The 19146-nt window shown below is 37.1% G+C and overlaps 1 protein-coding gene across 1 annotated transcript; it reads right to left on the bottom strand.

Moving 5' to 3' along the window:
* Positions 1–3763: 3763 nt before the first annotated feature.
* Positions 3764–18360, bottom strand: LOC113099032 (GTPase IMAP family member 7-like). Its single transcript, XM_026264085.1, has 3 exons — positions 18203–18360; positions 5514–5552; positions 3764–5422 (listed from the first exon to the last, which is right to left on the bottom strand). Exons 1-3 carry the CDS (start codon positions 18234–18236, stop codon positions 4509–4511), a joined length of 987 nt encoding a protein of 328 aa, XP_026119870.1. The 5' UTR covers positions 18237–18360; the 3' UTR covers positions 3764–4508.
* Positions 18361–19146: the final 786 nt, after the last annotated feature.

Below are 19146 nucleotides of genomic sequence, written 5' to 3'. Positions count from 1 at the left end.
GTCTTATTCTCCACCATGTCCCACTGAAAAACAGCTTTTGCATAAAGGCTGCTTAACCTGAGCGAACAGCATGTGCGCTCTCCAATTTGAGATTGTTGACAATGTTGGGGAGGTGTTCATGCACCAGTCAACAGTTTGACTGACGTATGACTCAGCCTATCGACTAACACTTGTACTGCTCTCCTCTGAACTATTGGACCTAGTTAACACTACACCTATGGACGTATCTGTGTATTTATTAGGCAGGGTCGAATGAAAAATCAGGACAGATGCTCAGTTTGCGTGAGGCGGGACAAAGGGTAAAATTGCTGTACAGTACAACGTAAAGCGGGACAGGTGGTCACTCTATTCGTGCCAGTTATTCAGCCAATAAAGTGTAGGCCTATGTATTTTAAAATTGTGTCTAGTACTATATTAATTACAAAGGTTTAATTAGCTCCTTTATTTATTAAAGGTTTAATTAGCACCTTTATTTATGTAGTTACCATGTAAGTTCACAGACATTAGGGACACTTGATATAACGTGGGACCAAGTTATTTGTGATTCCTGCTGCTAATGATATGTCAATTAAAAAAATACTCACATAATTCAAGAAATCTGTGCCTACAAGAACAAATGACAAAACAACCGTATCAAGTTCTTTATTTACAGTACAAATACTTATTTACAAAAAATATTGAGATATAACAAACCTCTGAAGAGATAAGAGAAACATACAAACTTATATTATGTACACTGCTTCAGTATTATGTGAAGCATTCGTAGTTTACATTTTTTTTGTTAATGTATAGGTAAATAATGATATATAGTATTTTGTAGTCAAAATCTGTCAGTAGGTTAGTTGTGTATAGGTACACTGTTTATGTGAAGCATTTGTACAGCTTGTATTTTTTAGCTAATGTATAGGTTACCATATACATACATATATATATATATATATATATATATATAGTATATTTATGGTCCAAATCAATTTGAACTTGAACCTGAACTTGCTGTAGACTGTAGTTCACAGATAAATGGTACATATTACTAGAGCCCAACTGATATGTTTTTTTTTTTTTGTAAGAGGTCAATACCAATATTAGGGAGTAAAAAATATATATACTGATATATCGGTCGATATTTTTTGAGTATATTATAGTATAGGGCTGTCACTTTTGTGAAAAATCATTTAAAATTTTTAAGACATAAGTGTTCATTGAATCGATTGTAAAATCGATTTTCCATGTCAAAAAAAAAAAGACGTTTCCTTTTCCAACGTCAAATAACGGACGAACGTAAAGAGCGCTGGAAACGCACAAGTCATGAAGTTTCGTGCAGAATAGCAAACAGCAACAGGAGTATAACATTCTCGAAATAATATATATGCAGAGGGGACGGCTGCCATAACAAAAGAAAAACATCACTGCAGGCTTCAACCCGGCTGCATTTATGATTTAGGCAATTCAAAAATCTCCAAGATCATTTTAAATAATGATTCAATCCATTTCAAACAACTGTTAAAAAAAATGCAACTTTAAATGGACTTGAGAACAGGCCACGTGTGTCTTTTTTTTATTGAACGAAACCGCCACTTAGGCTAGGCGGCACTAGGCAGGCATAATGAAAGGCTTAGGGCCATTAGAAAATTTATTGGACAGGAAAACAAGTCAATCAACATTTTCGGGGTCCAGAGCAGAGAGGTTTTTTATTCACTATATGTCCAGCTGTTGAGAAGACGTGCTCTGACCGCACTGATGTCCAGGGACACTCCGGTCCAGCTGCACAAGGTGTGGGTATTACCGGTCACTGTCAGCTTGCAATGGTCCTTCTCATAACTCAGAAACTCCTGTAACTAGATGTGCAAATGAGGCGAATTCATGTCTACCGCACCGCGAGACCTCAATACGTGCGTAAACACGTCTTTACATTGACTTAACATTGAAATTATTACCGCCAGACGATCTATTCACGTTTGGTGTGAACGCAGCATAAGAGGTTGCTTTCGACGTCACTGGGTCTTATAGGCGCGTAAAATTGCTGGTATTTTCTGTCTAGCTTTCAAGGCATACTGCACTTTCGGAATTCTTTATTTTCTTTTTCTGCTTGTTTGTGAGTTTTGTTACATCTTTTTTTTTATCGTTTAATTATTTTAAAATTAATAGTGTACATATTTGTGTGTGTGTGTGTGTGTGTGTTCACTGCTCTGTGTGTGTGCATTCCGGATGGGTTAAATGCAGAGCACAAATTCTGAGTATGGGTCACCATACTTGGCTGAATGTCACTTCACTTTCACTTTCACTTTCACATTTGGTTAAAATCGATTCCCTATTTTCATTTCCGAAACTTTTTTTGGTTGGTCCGATCGATTGTGCAATTGATTTTCGAACTAAAAGTGACAGCCCTATTGAACGACAGTATCAGTCAAAAGTTTGGACACTTTCTCATTCGTGTGTGCAAACATTTGACTGGTACTTTTTTCTTTTTGCAATGATCAACATGGTTGTTTAAAAAATGAAAAGCTACACACTGCTAATATACATCTGTGAATAAATACAATTTAAATTCACCCTACATGCATCAGTAGTCACCTGGGATCACTAAATCAGTCAGCACCAGACCATGAATGAAACCATCCGTAACTCTCGAAACCCAGGAGCTATCGACACGGGCTGGTCTCATTCGAAAAAGTAACCTACTACACTCATTCGAGAGGGTTCCTCGAGCTGAAGGGATCCCCTGAATTTGGTACGGATCCGTCACACTATTACAGAGATAACATTCATCCAGTTTGCCAGTAGCAAACAATGGAGCATTCTCTGCTGGACAAACGAAGTAATTACACCATTTATTCAGTAAAAAAAAAAAAAAAAAAAAATCGGCAACATATTCACCGATACCGATATATTGGCGACAGGCTCATATTGAACGATAAAATCGTCAAACGATATATCGGTGGGGCTCTACATATTACACATGTTAAACATACTGTTTAATAGGGGTTTCTAAGTGTATTGAGAGTTACTGTTCTCCAGACTTTAGTTCCAAGGTCCTCCAACACACCTGTCTGTAATTATCAACAATCCTGAACACTTCAGGTGTGTCTGACTGGGGCTAACACAGATATACATACATGGGCACAGGAACACACTAAAAAAAGGGCAAGTACCTGGTATTGTTAGCAGATTGTGATTGTGCTAGTCAACATTACAAAAGACAGCTGCCAATCAGCAGATTCAGTGGTGTTGATGGTAAAGCGTGTGTCATTCTGTTTGTCTTTGATGCGATCCATACGGGTTCCAATCTGCCTTTAGGAAGAAACTTTTTTTCAAGAAAATCATCAAAAAGTTTTAAATAAAATATTGGGTTGGGTTAGGGTAGGTGTAGGGAGGGCTTTTTGAATAACTGCAACTTAAATAATAAGTGCATATAAATAACTATTTGCAGTAAGTAATTAGCAAAATATCCTACTATTTTCAATCGTTGCCCCCCTAACGATTGAAAGATTTTACTAAATATTTGTTAATTAATTGTGTTTTAAACTCAAAAGTAAATATGCATATAGTAATAGTATTAAATTGTAGTTATAATAATAGTAATAATAACTAATAATAGTAGTTATTTTAATATATTTTATTATTGTAAGTAAATAAATAAAATCTGACTTATTAATAGGCTTTCCCAATCTTATTTGCATAAGAAGTTGGTGCGTGACGAATCTGTATTTCGGCGGATAATAGCCTATGCTTGCTTGTTGCATGCTGTTGCATTGTTTTTTTGTTTTTTTTTTACAACATACAACAACTGCAGAGGAATCTGAAGCTAATAAAGACAGATGAAGCTAGATGCCCTCCAGACCCCCACAGCCTCATAAAGATGATCCATTAGACGCTCCCTTAGCCGCTCAGTGTTTTATGACAGGAAAAGGACCATTTACATCCAAATGTAATTTAATGCACGCAGAACACAACCTAGAAATATGTTTCAGAATATAAACTGCTAAATCGACCCTTTTCATTAAGATTTAATGCTATTAAATGTGTTTGTGTGCCTGTGCGTTTAACTTGAATAATGTCCAAAAGATATGCTTTAAAGCAGTGGGTAATTCACTCGTTGATTTGCTTAAACTTTGTGATTGACATGTTTATGGTGTATTTTTTCCATGTGTTTATTGCTAGTGCAGCAGAAATAGACAGCGCAGCCTTTACAGGTAATTCATGTGCGATGTGTCTGGTTGACTGCTACTGCTGCTCAAAGTAAACTTGTAATAATGGTACATGGATTGTGACTTTACATGTTCAGTACAGAAATTATCAAATGGACTTAAAAGTTTGACTGACCAAATCGACTGGCTAAGTACACCCCCCCACCAAAAACTCAAACGTCAAGCTACATATAAATAGAACTGAGCTATTTGTTTACAGTGTAAATAACATATCACTAAAAAACTGCCCCACCTGCGAGAACAGCACCCCCAACCTAAAACATCGTCCCCCTCCCCTTCATACATATTACCAGAATGTGATTAAGGTTTGATTTTGAGAATCTTCTGGAAGATCTTGTGTATTATATTTGGATGAGTACAGGTCTGTTCTGCCTCCTGTCTGGCCTCTCTGAGCTTGGTTTTATAATAACGCTTGTACTCTCTCATTTTACACTTGTTCAGTTGTTCCAGCTCTTTGATCTTCTCTTCTTTCTCTTGCTCCGACACTGTCAGTGTCTCTATTCTCTCCTGTAGTTTCTTCATCTCTTCAGTAAATCTGGCCTCCAGGTCTCTCTGAATGTCTTGTAGTTTCTTCTCATACTCCTTCTTCAGTTCCTCTGGTTTAGTTTTCAGCATGAGCTCCACGTCCTGGTAAGAGTCACTGGTGTAATGTTCTCCTCCATTAGCAGTGACTATAGCATCTACTTTCTGCAGGAACTCCACCACCTGATTACGATCCTCCATGTCTTTATTGTTGAACACATGATGTCTTCCCCCACAGCGACTCAAGATTTCCTGCAGAGCCTCGTTGGCTTCCATGAACTCTTCAATAGAGCCGGTCAGTTCATCTCCGTGAGTGAAGAGGACGATGGTGTGTTTATCTGCTTCTTCTCCAAATATGGCTCTGATCTTCTCCACCGAGTGTTTCTCTTCCTCGGTGAACGTATCCACTTTAATGACCAGGATGATGGCGTGAGGTCCAGGTGCTGTCATGTTTATACACTTACTGATCTTCTGTATCAGGAGCTGCTCCTCTGAAATATCAGTGTCAAACATGCCTGGTGTATCTACTACTGTGATCTCTCTTCCAGCCACATCCTCTGTCTCTTTCGAGCACTCTTTAGTCACAGATGAAGGGCTTGTGAGGACTCTGAAGGCTTGTCTGCCCAGGATGGTGTTTCCGGAGGAGCTTTTACCTGCTCCAGTGATTCCCACCAGCACCAGTCTCATAGACACTGAAGAACAGTGAGAGAAAGAAGACGAGCTCATTGATGAGCTACAGCAGACTGACTGAGAATCAAGTGATTTCTCAATGTGTATACTCACATCTCGGTGGTGGAAGATCCATAGACCCGCACCTGTTTCCTACAGAGAGAAGAAAATTATTTAATTAATTTTTTTTATCTTGCCAATTAAACTTTTCAAAAGTGTCCATGAGGCAGGTTTTTGATTAAAGACCAAGTTTAGTTTAAAGCCAGATGTAATGAACTAGAAACTACTCTAAAGATACGGTTCTTTACACATCGTGAAGGTTCTATTTAGAAGTGTATCATTCTGAAGAACCGTCCATATGCTGAGATGGTTCTTTGCATTAGACTTCATGGTCTTTTTCCTAGAGCTCAAGACAGTTAACAGGGTACTTATCTTCTCAACAGAAATATGTTGTTAGATCTAGATCTAGATCTTACTTCATGCATAAGCATACCCAGTCACAAATAACATTGATGTTATCTCATGATCGTATACTTTTCTCCTTTTTCAGATGAAGTCACATCCTACAACCTCATCATCTGGTGAGAGAAACATAGTGATGGACCTGAAAACATCATAGATTGGAAAATAAAGTTTTTTTATGTTTATGAAGTAAAACTTCCAGCACCAGAAGCTGGATGTTTTTCTTTATAAACTTTTAAATAATGGATATTTTTCTTGCATAAATCCATCGATATACTTCAGAAGACCTTTAGTAATCCCCCGGAGCTGTGTGGAGCAGATTTATGATCATGGATGGACTTTTAGCCAGGATACCCAGATAGCCTGTAGTAATCGTCCCGAGCTCGGCATCGGCGAGTGTTATCTGGGCTGAGAGTGGGCCACAGCTCGCTCTCACACACGTGTTTGTGATGAGGCTGTAAAGCACTGGCCTGATTCCTGAGTCTGTAGAGTCCGGGACACTTCTGGAAATGACTCGGCTCGTTCAGTCATAGATGGTTACATTTATATAGCAATAATTCACATAAAACGGTTTTAAACTTAAGACCTTTACAGCATCTTACAATGTCAACTGCACGTTTAATGTTGTGAATTTGTCAAAAACTAAATATCTGCAATAAAATGTAAAAAAAATAATTGAAACTGCTTATTGCACTCTCAGGTGATTCACCTTTACTCACACAGTGTGGGCGGAGTCTCGTACCTGTGCTCGTGAATGCTGTTTGTGTGGTTTGGATGCAAACACAACGATGGATTAGTTACCAAGAGATATGGATGTATGGACTCATTTCAATAAAACACTTCTGGATAAGTATCATTGCGTATTTATTTTGAGTATTTTACTAGTGATGGTGCTTCCCAGACAGCAACACAGTATTGGCCCAGATCCAGCCCACGTGAAATCCATGCGAGCCAGATCTGGGCTGGACCTGCCGACACTTGTTGCTATCTGGGTTTATTAGCTCATAAAGAAACTCGCAAAGTTTACCTCAGGTGCGAGACAGCGTGTGTGAAAGTTAAAAATAAATGGTCGTTATAAGAATTGTGCAGAAAACTGACGAACAGCACCACCAAACAGACGAGGAAGAGGAGGAGGATGGCAGTCCAGCATATACGACAGAAATCCGACTGAATAATGTGAGAAAGACGTAAAAAAACAATGCAAAGAAACAAAAACAGCACATGACTGACTTTCTGCAAACAAACTGATGGACTTTACTAAAAATATTTTCTCTTAAGATGTGTAAATTGGGGATGGAATGAGGGTGAAGTAAATGATGAGAGAAATTTCATTTTTAGATCAACTGTAAGTTCCAAACATTGTACCTGAGTTCAAAGTTATTACCTTGATTACAATTTATGGCTTCGGACCAAAGATGAGATTTTTATTTATTTATTTAATTTGTACTTTGTATTTTATCATTTTTATTTTGGATTAATGAGGTGTTTGTTTTGCTTATTGTAAGGTAATTCTATAACATTTTTATATTTATGCAATTGTTTTGCCCACTTTAAAAGATGTTTTTCACATTATTACACAAGGAGTAATCTATGTAGTACTACAATGCCCGGCCTGTGTCCAAAAATGTCATTTGTTATTTAATTTGTATTTTATATTTGATTTCATGTACGTAAATGGTTTGAATACGTTTCATTTATTTGTAGAAAGTTGTATAGAACAGTTCAGTCAAGCAATAAATAAAATTTTTTTTCATCAAAAACATTGCACAAACTGTTCAATGTAAAGCACACAAATTCACATGGCTTCAATGTTTAAAGGAATAGTTCACCCCAAAATGAAAATTGTCATCATTCACATACCTTCATGTTGTTCCAAACCTGTTTGAGTTTCTTTCTTCAGATGAACACAGAAGATTATATTCTGAAGGGTGTTGGTAACCAAACAGCTAATGGTAGTAATCCACTTCGACAGTAGGAAAATAAAATTACTATAGAAGTCAATGGGTACCGTCAGCGGCTTGGTTCAGCTGAAGAAAGAAACTCACACTGCTTTGGAACACCATGACAGTGTGTAAATGACCGAATCTTCATATTTGTGTGAACTATTATTTTAAGTAATTACTGACACATGTTTGTTAGCGCACAGCAAACCGTTACATCTTTGTCTAACAATGTAACATTTCCACCTTCCCAGGGAAGAACCACACTGATAGGAATTGTATTTGTTTCTGAACACATGTATCCTCAGGTGAGCCAAGCATCTCGTTTCCTCTACATCCTTCACTTCCATCTGCTGTCGTCCCTTTGTGAATGCTGGAACGTTTACTTCAGCACACATCAATCCCACACGCTCTTTCACATGCCAAACCCTCGATCCACTAATACCAAGTCATCTCAATAGTATGTTCCTGCACAATGAATCGGCTGCAGTTTTAGGACCCCGGCTATCAGTGATGCGTGGGTCAATGTATCAACAACCCACACCCTACCGACGTTTTCAACTAACCCGCCCGCAACTCGGACCGCAAAAAAATAAAATATTGTACCCAACCCGCTTCTTTTAAAAGTAGTAAATGCTCATCGTAGCGTCATTGGGCCATGACAAGCCAGCACTTTGGTCATCATCTTTCATTATTTCTGCAAATGTCTCCCACACTTTGCTCTTTCTATTTGTGTATTTGCGTAGATTCCACTCCCCAGTCTTCACCTTTTCTCATGCCGCCTCCATCTGTACCTTCAAACTGGCTGTTATTAAGCCTCTCATAAAAAACCCACAACTTGACCCCAGAGAACTAGTTAATTATAATCTCGAATCTCCCTTTTCTGTCCAATATACTAGAAAAGGTGGTATCCTCACAATTATATTCCTTCTTAGAGAAAAATGGTATATGTGAGGATTTCCAGTCAGGATTTAGACCGTATCATAGTACTGAGACTGCTCTCCTTAGAGTTACAAATGATCTGCTCTTATCATCTGATCGTGGGTGTATCTCTCTATTAGTATTATTGGATCTTAGTGCTGCGTTTGACACAATTGACCACAGCATTCTTTTGCATAGACTTGAACACTTTGTTGGTATCAGTGGAAGTGCATTAGCATGGTTTAAATCGTACTTCTATGACCGCCATCAGTTCGTAGCAGTGAATGAAGATGTATCATATCGATCACAAGTGCAGTATGGAGTACCTCAAGGCTCAGTTCTAGGGCCGCTACTCTTCACGCTTTATATGTTACCTTTGGGAGATATCATCAGGAAACAGGGTGTTAGCTTTCACTGTTATGCTGATGATACGCAGCTCTATATTTCCTCGCAGCCTGGTGAAACACACCAATTTGAAAAACTAATGGAATGCATAGTCGATATAAAAAATTGAATGATGAGTAATTTCTTACTGCTAAATTCAGAAAAAACAGAGGTGTTAATTATAGGGCCTAAAAACTCTACTTGTAATAACCTAGAACACTGTCTAAGACTTGATGGTTGCTCTGTCAATTCTTCGTCATCAGTTAGGAACCTAGGTGTGCTACTTGATCACAATCTTTCCTTAGAAAGCCACGTTTCTAGCATTTGTAAAACTGCATTTTTCCATCTCAAAAATATATCTAAATTACGGCCTATGCTCTCAATGTCAAATGCAGAAATGTTAATCCATGCATTTATGACTTCAAGGTTAGACTATTGTAATGCTTTATTGGGTGGTTGTTCTGCACGCTTGGTAAACAAACTACAGCTAGTCCAAAATGCAGCAGCAAGAGTTCTTACTAGAACCAGGAAGTATGACCATATTAGCCCGGTCCTGTCCACACTGCACTGGCTCCCTATCAAACATCGTATAGATTTTAAAATATTGCTTATTACTTATAAAGCCCTGAATGGTTTAGCACCTCAGTATTTGAGTGAGATCCTTTAACATTATACTCCTCTACGTCCGCTACGTTCTCAAAACTCAGGCAATTTGATAATACCTAGAATATCAAAATCAACTGCGGGCGGCAGATCCTTTTCCTATTTGGCTCCTAAACTCTGGAATAACCTACCTAACATTGTTCGGGAGGCAGACACACTCTTGCAGTTTAAATCTAGATTAAAGACCCATCTCTTTAACCTGGCTTACACATAACATACTAATATGCTTTTAATATCCAAATCCGTTAAAGGATTTTTAGGCTGCATTAATTAGGTAAACTGGAACCGGAACACTTCACATAACACCCGATGTACTTGCTACATCATTAGAAGAATGGCATCTACGCTAATATTAGTCTGTTTCTCTCTTGTTCCGAGGTCACCGTGGCCACCAGATCCAGTCTGTATCCAGATCAGAGGGTCACTGCAGTCACCCGGATCCAGTACGTATCCAGAGCAGATGGTGGATCAGCACCTAGAAAGGACCTCTACTGCCCTGAAAGACAGCGGAGACCAGGACAACTAGAGCCCCAGATACAGATCCCCTGTAAAGACCTTGTCGCAGAGGAGCACCAGGACAAGACCAAAGGAAACAGATGATTCTTCTGCACAATCTGACTTTGCTGCAGCCTGGAATTGAACTCCTGGTTTCGTCTGGTCAGAGGAGAACTGACCCCAACTGAGCCTGGTTTCTCCCAAGGTTTTTTTCTCCATTCTGTCACTGATGGAGTTTCGGTTCCTTGTCGCTGTCGCCTCTGGCTTGCTTAGTTGGGGTCACTTCATCTACAGCGATATCATTGACTTGATTGCAAATTAAAACAGACACTATTTCAACTGAACAGAGATGACATCACTGAATTCAATGATGAACTGCCTTTAACTATCATTTTGCATTATTGAGACACTGTTTTCCAAATGAATGTTGTTCAGTGCTTTGGCGCAATGTATTTTGTTTAAAGCACTATATAAATAAAGGTGATTGATTGATTGATTGATGTGTCGTTCATGAACGAATTGTTCTTTTTGAACAAATCTTTTAGGTGAACGAATCGTTCTCGTTTATTTAATCCACTGACTCATATTTCTCATTCAGTGAGCAGCATGTGCAGTTCAGTGAACCAGGTAACTGAACTGTTTCATCCTGTCAAAGAGTTATTCAATCTCGAGCCAATAGCATTCGAGTATGACATGTGAAGGAGCTGTTCAATGTAGTGAACGAATACGCCCTTCACTGAACGAGTTTCATACAAGTCTGAACGAGATTAAGAGATCTTATCGTTCGTGAATGAAATGAATGAGAGTATACCAGGTCAGTCGGCCACATAGCATTTAAAACTTGCGAAACGCAATACTGTGCACATACACTTGTTTCGATATTTAGCATACATAACTTAACTCCACGTTTAATGCCCGATTTATTAAAGTGAATATATTATATATGAACTGTATGACCAAACAATGAAAATAATTATGCAAGAAAATATTGTGCTTTGTTCATCTGAACTACTTATTTAGACTTTATTTATTGAATGCGATTATGCACACATTTTAATAAAGCCATATCAGTTTTTGTCACAAGTGAATACGTTCATTGACTTTAGACATAAAACATAAGACTTTTTCGTTATGTGCTGTATTTCGTGTAATATGAAGAAATGGTCACTGAACGAATATACTATAAGACCACTACTGAACACTGGATTGTTATATGCATCTTGAAAAAGAGAGAGCCTATTAAATATAGAATATTTTGAGGTCATCTCAATTAAAATATCCCTAGTGCATTTTTGTCATCATATGTCCTGTGTGTGTCGTAGGCCTGCAGATGAGGCTGAAGCGTTACAGACTTTTAAAACTGCCGAACGACTCATTCATGATTGCAAAACAATGCTAAAACAACAGGCTAATTTGTAGTGCAACCAGGCAGGGTGTTTTATACTTAACTAATGAGGTAAAACAATGAATAAGCAAGTTTTCGTAATAATACAGTAAGCTCCAGGTAAATCTTACACATTTAACATCAGCATGCTTTCATGCTCATCTTTTAAGCTAAATTAATGTATTAGCTAGATTTACTTATTATAAAACGCAACAAGGATTCATTAAATCATGGCCAAGAATTAAGAACGTCGTCGTAATTAATACATCTAGAATACAAATTCTAAATTCGTGGGAATTAGTTATTAATTCATAGTTAGCAGCTCTCACTTTGGCTATGTAAACTTTGCTTTTGTTTAAACGTAATAAAAGTTAATTTAATATCGATACTCACAGTCTGATTGTCTATGTTGTCCATCTCAAATGAGTGTTTTCGGTGATCCAGTTCGGTAGGTGGCGCTGTCAGAAAAACTAGGGTCCTATTGGCGGTGTCCTAAAACCGCTGCCTCCGATTGATCATCTGGCAGTAATTTGTCCAGACATCCACAGTTCTCAGTAATTCGTTTGTCACTGATGTGCCCACCCCATCCTTCCTTCTGGAGTAAAGCTTATTAGGTATGTGAGCGTGTGACTGTAACTTCAACATGTCTGTGCTCTTGCCTGACTTAAGGCAAGACTTAAGGGTCATTCAGTAAAAATCTCAAAACAGTCCATGATTTCCACAAGCCTCCACAGACTGGTGTGGCCTACTGACTCGCACAAGTGGAGCTGTCGGTCTGTTTTCATTTAGCAGGTGATTTATTTCATCAGAGCTCTAGGCTTGGTTACTGAAACCTGGTACCAATATGGCACTGGTACCTGTGGAACCGGTATGCACTGAACCAAATCAGAACGCAGATTTTGGTGCCTCATTTCAGTGCCTCTAAAATGCCTGAGCGATTGATTGAAATGTTTGTCCTGGTTCTCCGAAATGTACACAAGAAGAATAGGTGTTGCTAAGCTTTTTTAGCCGGGCTGTAGCATGTAGCTCCATAAACTGTACACAAATTTGCGATCGCCTCAGAGTCAGTCCCCTTAAATTTCATATGAAACCGGCGTCAGACCAGTCTCCTCCCATCTTTCAGGGTGCTCTTCAAACCGCAGACCGCGGCGGAGCATCTCAAGCGCACTTAAACAGAGACAGAGGACACAAGGTGTGTGTTTTTCGATAGATCGTTAGAATATCCGTATTCTTTTGTTCTTTGTCATAAATACGGTTTACAAAAGGTTATAAGGCAGCAGACGGTTTCTCATCTACTGTAAACTTTTAGCTAGTCACCGCTCTTCACACCACAGCTGTTTCCTCCAGCGAAAATCTAGCCCTTAACACACATGAACGCATTCTTTAATTATACTTATTTAAATATACTTAATTTAATTATACATATTTTATGCATACACTACTGTGCAAAAGTCTTAGGCAGTCTGTTGTCATACTGCTTGTGCATTCAACAATCTCAGATTATTATTAAAATTAATGGCAAAATGAAAGTTTGGAAATGTTAAATCATGCATTTAGCAGACACCTTTATCCAAAGCGACTTACAGTGCATTCAGGCGATCAATTTTTCTCTACAATGTGTTCCCGGGGAATTGAACCCCCAACCTTGCGCTTGATATCACAATGATCTACCAATTGAGCTACAGGAACACAACTGATATTATACCTATTACAGCAAAAGATATAAATATATAAAAAATATTTTTTTATAGAGGTATCGGTTCAGGCACCGTTTAGGCTCCGGTACCATTTTTTTTTAAACCCAATCGCTACCCAACCCTAGAGAGCTCACTTTCCTGTACTCCGTGCCCATGAGGATTGAGAACTGAGTCATCGTCCTGTTGTGTGCACTTCTGAAAAAACATACAAAGATGTTTGGAACGTAGCAAAATAGTTTTTTGAGTTACAACATGGTCTTGATGAAAATATAAATGTTCAAGTCACTTTTATTTATAGATTGGTTTTAACAATACAGATTGTGTCAAAGTAGCTTTACAGTATCAAATATAAAAACAGTGTGTTGGTAATGCAGAAAGACAATACTAAACTCAGTCCCTCCAGGATTTCACAGAACATATTTTCTGATTATTGCGGCCTACAATGGCTGATTTTGCTGCAACTTTTGTGTGATACCGCTGAGTTCTCCTAGACTCAGTGCTGCTCTTTTATTATGATTACATAATCATTAAGTGTTCAATAACAGCAGTTAATAATAGCAAGAGTGAGAGTATACATTGTGCTGGTATAATTGTAGGGCCGTGTGATTTCTGTGACATGGAAAACGTGGACAGAATCCAGTCATAAACACAGAATTCACAGTTTAACGTGGAATGTCACGGAATTGGTCAAATGTTGAATTAATTAATCAAAAGTAAGTCATTACACTTAAATCAAATCATGTTATGGACTGGTTTCTGTTACTATTAAGCCGCGAAAAGTATATTTAAATATGAATCCTGCCTGTTTCTGCGTGATTGTAATGAATGGCACAGATGCGGGGTTTCATTTATTAGACATTCTGAAGCGCACGTGACGTTTAGATGATTTCAGCTTCTGTCGTCTCACTAAATGAGGTCATAAACACATGAACAACATCTCCAGAACAGCTCTGAGAGTCACTTCATGAGCTTCTGACCGTTTGAGTAAAACTAGCCTCATATATCACATACACAGAACTGTAAAGGTATTCATGGCAACCCGTCAAAATAAAAGTCTGCTCTATTTTTCAGTAGAGTGTACATAATCTACTACTAAAATGAATCAAACATTATTTTTAAGGAATAACCACACAATATTTCTTCCATGTTTTAATTTTAATATAGTAAATCCCATTTATAAAAAAAAAAAAAAGTTTAAATTTTATTTTTTTAATTTAAAAGCTTAATTTTCAGTTATTAAAAGATAAATGAAATTAATGTTTCATGCCTTGATTTAATAACCAGAAAAATTTAAATACACAACAGAAGTTTTGAGGGGAAAAAATCATAAGGCTTCTTAAAGAAAAAATATATAATAAAATATTTAATGCATTCAAATAATTAGAAATGCTAAAACAAAGAATTTGGTAACAATAAAAAATATGGTGAGAAAAAAAAATATTTCACAGGAACATAAACATTTTTGCTACACTTTTATTGAATTGATGTAAAAAAATATATGTTTAATGGTTTTATATAATTAGGCTTGCTCTTTGATTAATAAACTTAAATTTAATTATTAAAAAATAAAAATTAAAAAATAAACAGAATACAGGAAAATTGAAACAGAAATAACGTAATTTGGAAATAAATAAAACAGATTTCATAGGGCCCTATTAGAGTGTGGTAATTTCAACATTTACTATTACTATTATTATTATTACTACTACTACTACTACTAGTATGGTTCAGTACTGTTTTTTTTGTTGTTGTTGTTGTTTTTATAAAGCACTATTTTATTTTTAGTTGGGAATGCACTTTAAAAACTATCGGTTAATTAATCTGTATCAGTCAGTGTGGTCCATCCTATTCTTCATTATCTGCAGAATCCACTATTGGTCGACCTCTAGTTTAGATGTTATAGTGTTTCATTTCAAATCACCATCAAGGAGATCTGTGTGTCCTTTTGTTGGGGTCTTGACCCTTGAGGCTTTGCTGTTAGTGTTGCACGGCTTGTTTTAACAGTTCATAAAACACATTTATCTGAGCCAGGACAACCAAAAAGTAGTGAGAGCGGATGATCCACTGACATCATTTAGAGTCTGGTTTCTGATTAAATAAGTGATGTCCTGCTTTATAATTAATAGCTTCAGATCAAACAATACTGTAAATATCAGATCACATGAAGTTTTCTTGATCTTGAGGATGCACTGAGTGTAGACTTGAGAGAAATAAACATTGATTGTTTACCTTATTTTTTAGCTAAGTTATGAGACCTGGAGAAAGTCTGCAGTATTTCATATTAAAATTAATATTAACATGTTAATAGTTATAGATATAACGCTGTAAAAAAAAAAAAAAACATTATACAATCATATATAAGTGTTATCTATAATAGTTTTAAATGTTTCATGAGTTATGACATTTGTTTGTAATGTTATATTATATTTATGGTTCATTGGCCGCTGCTTCTGCTGTGTCTATGCGGTCAGTCTCTCAATAGGGGAGACCAGGGACAGTTGTAACACCTTGTATTCCTCCAATCAGAAACAACCTAGACTGATGACACTCACTGTGCACATGCTCAGTTAGTTTCCCTCCATTTTTGCCATAAAGGGAGCCACATTTGAATTTTCCTGATGGAGCTATCTACAAAAGATTGTTTCTGATGTAAAAAAATTACTTTTCTGTCTGATGTACTTTTTTGGATGCTGTTATAGTTTTATCTGTGGCTCAGTGGTAGATCATTGCGTTAGCAGTGCAAAAGGTTGTTGGTTTGATTCCCAGGGAACACATGTCAGGTAAAAATGTTTGTCCTGAATGCACTGTAAGTTGTTTCGGATAAAAGTGTCTGCTAAAATGTGTGAATGTATATCAACAGGTCAAGGAAATTATTTTTCTTATAGGGGTGGTGATGGCGCAGTGGATAAGATGCATGCCATTGGTGTGAGAGACCAGGGTTTGAATCCACTGGTTGACACCAATGTGTGCCTGAGCAAGACACTTAACCTCTAGTTGCTCCAGAGGTGTGTGACTTCTGACATACAATTGCTATATAAGTTGCTTTGGATAAAAGCGTCAGCTAAATGAATAAATGTAATGTAATGTTATAGGATCAAATGTCTATGAATTCAAACAAGTATTATTAGAATCACTGTTTTGTAAGCTAAAAATAGAAATGGCTAACAAGTGTCAAACTAGCAGTCATGCTAGCTCACATGAGATGAAAACATGGTTGCTGGTACGCCCCGTTACAACTGTCCCAGTATCACCAACCAAGTTTCATTTATATTTTAAAAACTAATCAAGCTAAAAAAAAAACTGCATAGTTTCCCTTCAATGTGCAAATTAAAAGTAAAATGTACAAAGTGCATTGCAAATTAAATGTAAAATGTCATCAAATCACATTTTAAGGTAATTAAATAAAGATAGTCAGTGTGATAGTGTGATGCCAAATATCAGAAAGAGGAAGACAGACAGGGGAGTCCCATTTCCTGTGCTGGAAAGGGCTTCCGATGAAATCGGACAGGGAAAGTCAGTCAGGGGAGTGGCCAAATCATATGGCATTTGCCATGTGACCCTGCACCGATTCCACAAGAAGAGGAGCCCGGGATCACAGACACTTTCCAGAGTACTGGACTCCATCTTTACACTTGCCACAACTGTGACTCAGACTAGACCTACTCTGTTTTTGAGAATGTTTGAGTTCCTGTTTAACCTTTTTTGAGGTGTTCTACCCAATAAATAATTTTCTTGCATTATAATTTGACAGTTTCATCCTCTTTTTGTGTGTCATTTGTGTGAAAAACATGAAATTAATAGTCACAATAACATGACTGATAAATAATATTTTCTATTTTGAGTATATGATTGATTCAGCAGCTGACAGATTGAAGTTTATAATATAAAAAAATTGGTTATTCCAGTAAAAATGTTTTTTGATGTATTGCTAAAAACTGCAAAAAGTGTTACAACTGTCCCTGGTCTCCCCTACTCATAAGAGTTTGTTCTCTGTTCTCATGTCCTACACAGGAAGCTTGGCAAGAACTTTCTTTGCCTTCTTGGAAATGAGAAACAGCCTTGTCTTATGATGTATCCCAGCATGCACTGCAGCATGACTCACCATTGATGAGATTCAAATGCTGATTCTTCATGTCTGTGCTCTTTGAGTTGGTGGAGAAGAAAACATTCTGAGCACAAAGTGAAGTGTAATTATATTACAGGATAGAAATAATGTCAGTGAAGCGGTTTGTGGAGTTGTTTGGGCCTTAAGAGCTCCTGACCTTAAGATGTTTTCTCCATTACTTTCTTCTTTAGTTTTAAGAGGAAACATTTCTAATAATTCTCCTAGAGTTCTGTTACCAGGAGATTTTAATGAACACGGGTCCAGATCTTTAGCAGATCTCTTACAGAAGTACCTGAGCTATCTAAAGCACAGATCTTTATGGAAGATTATTAAAAAGGCTCCTGTTGACTCAAACTACAAGATGATGAACCCTTAATTAAGTCAGTTTTTACTCGTTTAATTTTTTTTTATACTATTTGCATTTTAGGGTGATGAAAAGCTTTAAGAAGATGAAAAATGTAAGACTAAAATTACAGCACATTTTGAGATTTGTCTCAAATCTCTGCAGTTGATTTGCAGGGATCCTCTAACATGCATTTAAATGAAATAACAGAAAACACGCTGAATATCAATGAAAGCTGGATAAAAACAGACTCTGTTCAGACTCGGAGGTAAACAGAATCGTGTCAAGAAATATAAAGTAAAACAGAACACAGACTCTGGAGAAAACTCACACTTGGTCTGTGATTAGTTAAGATATTTGTTTCGATCAAAGTGAGCCTGAAGTGCTTGTTGGAGGCAGAGTTAGTTACCTGCTGTCAGTGTCGTGTCGCCTGACGAGGCCATGGTTTATCCGTGAACTGTGGCACACACAGTCGAGCCCCGACTCTTTCACTGTGTGAAGCCTCGTTCACTCCGCTGACGCCCAGAGAGTCTTCACCAGCTCTGTGTGTGTGTGTGTGTGTGTGTGTGTGACGCTAGACTCTGTACTGTGAAGACGCGCGTGGGCGTGTCTGATGATGATGGTGGTGATGATGAAGAGGCGGTGACGTGTGGCGCTAAGGACAGATTCTTCACTCCGATTGGTTTATGAGAATGAATCCGCTGTTTTTATACTTTATTTAAGCATTTAGTTTACATTATGGAATGACAAAATTAAAGTATAACAACATTTAAGAACAACAGCAATAGTATAAACAAAATAAAAAACAAACCATCATTAGTACAAAGCAGAAGGAAATAAAACTAACAAAAGACAAAGGAGAAGAAATTGAAGGAAATAAGAGGGCACTACACAAATTAATAAAAATCACACATTAAATACAGTTAAGTGTTTGTAGGCTGTGCAAACTACATTTTAAGAGCTTTTTTGTTAAATGAGAGTGAAATTGCAAGTAAATAATTCTTTCTCCTGAAAGAATACCACAAAAATAAGTTTACAGTTCGAAAACTTACATTTCTGAATATAAAATCTACATAGAAAGAGAATGAGGTTTATAATAAAGTACAAAAGCAGGCATTTGAATCCGCTTCAGAGTAAGTGTACATCTTTCCAAAGCTGAAAAGTATAGTTGCACAATCAAAGAAAATGAAGAAGTGTTTCAGTATCATTCTGACAAAAGGAGCATTTAGTGTCACAATCTGATGCAATTTGTCTAAAAAAAATGTTTGGCAGGGTAAATATTAGTAATTTCAATAAATATTAGTCATTTAAAATTTATACATTTTATTTTGTTAGTGAGGAAAACTTTTTGTT

This window comes from Carassius auratus, unplaced genomic scaffold (genome assembly GCF_003368295.1).
Source record: "Carassius auratus strain Wakin unplaced genomic scaffold, ASM336829v1 scaf_tig00216838, whole genome shotgun sequence".
Lineage (NCBI taxonomy): Eukaryota > Metazoa > Chordata > Actinopteri > Cypriniformes > Cyprinidae > Carassius > Carassius auratus.
This window is presented reverse-complemented; position numbering and strand designations above follow the sequence as displayed.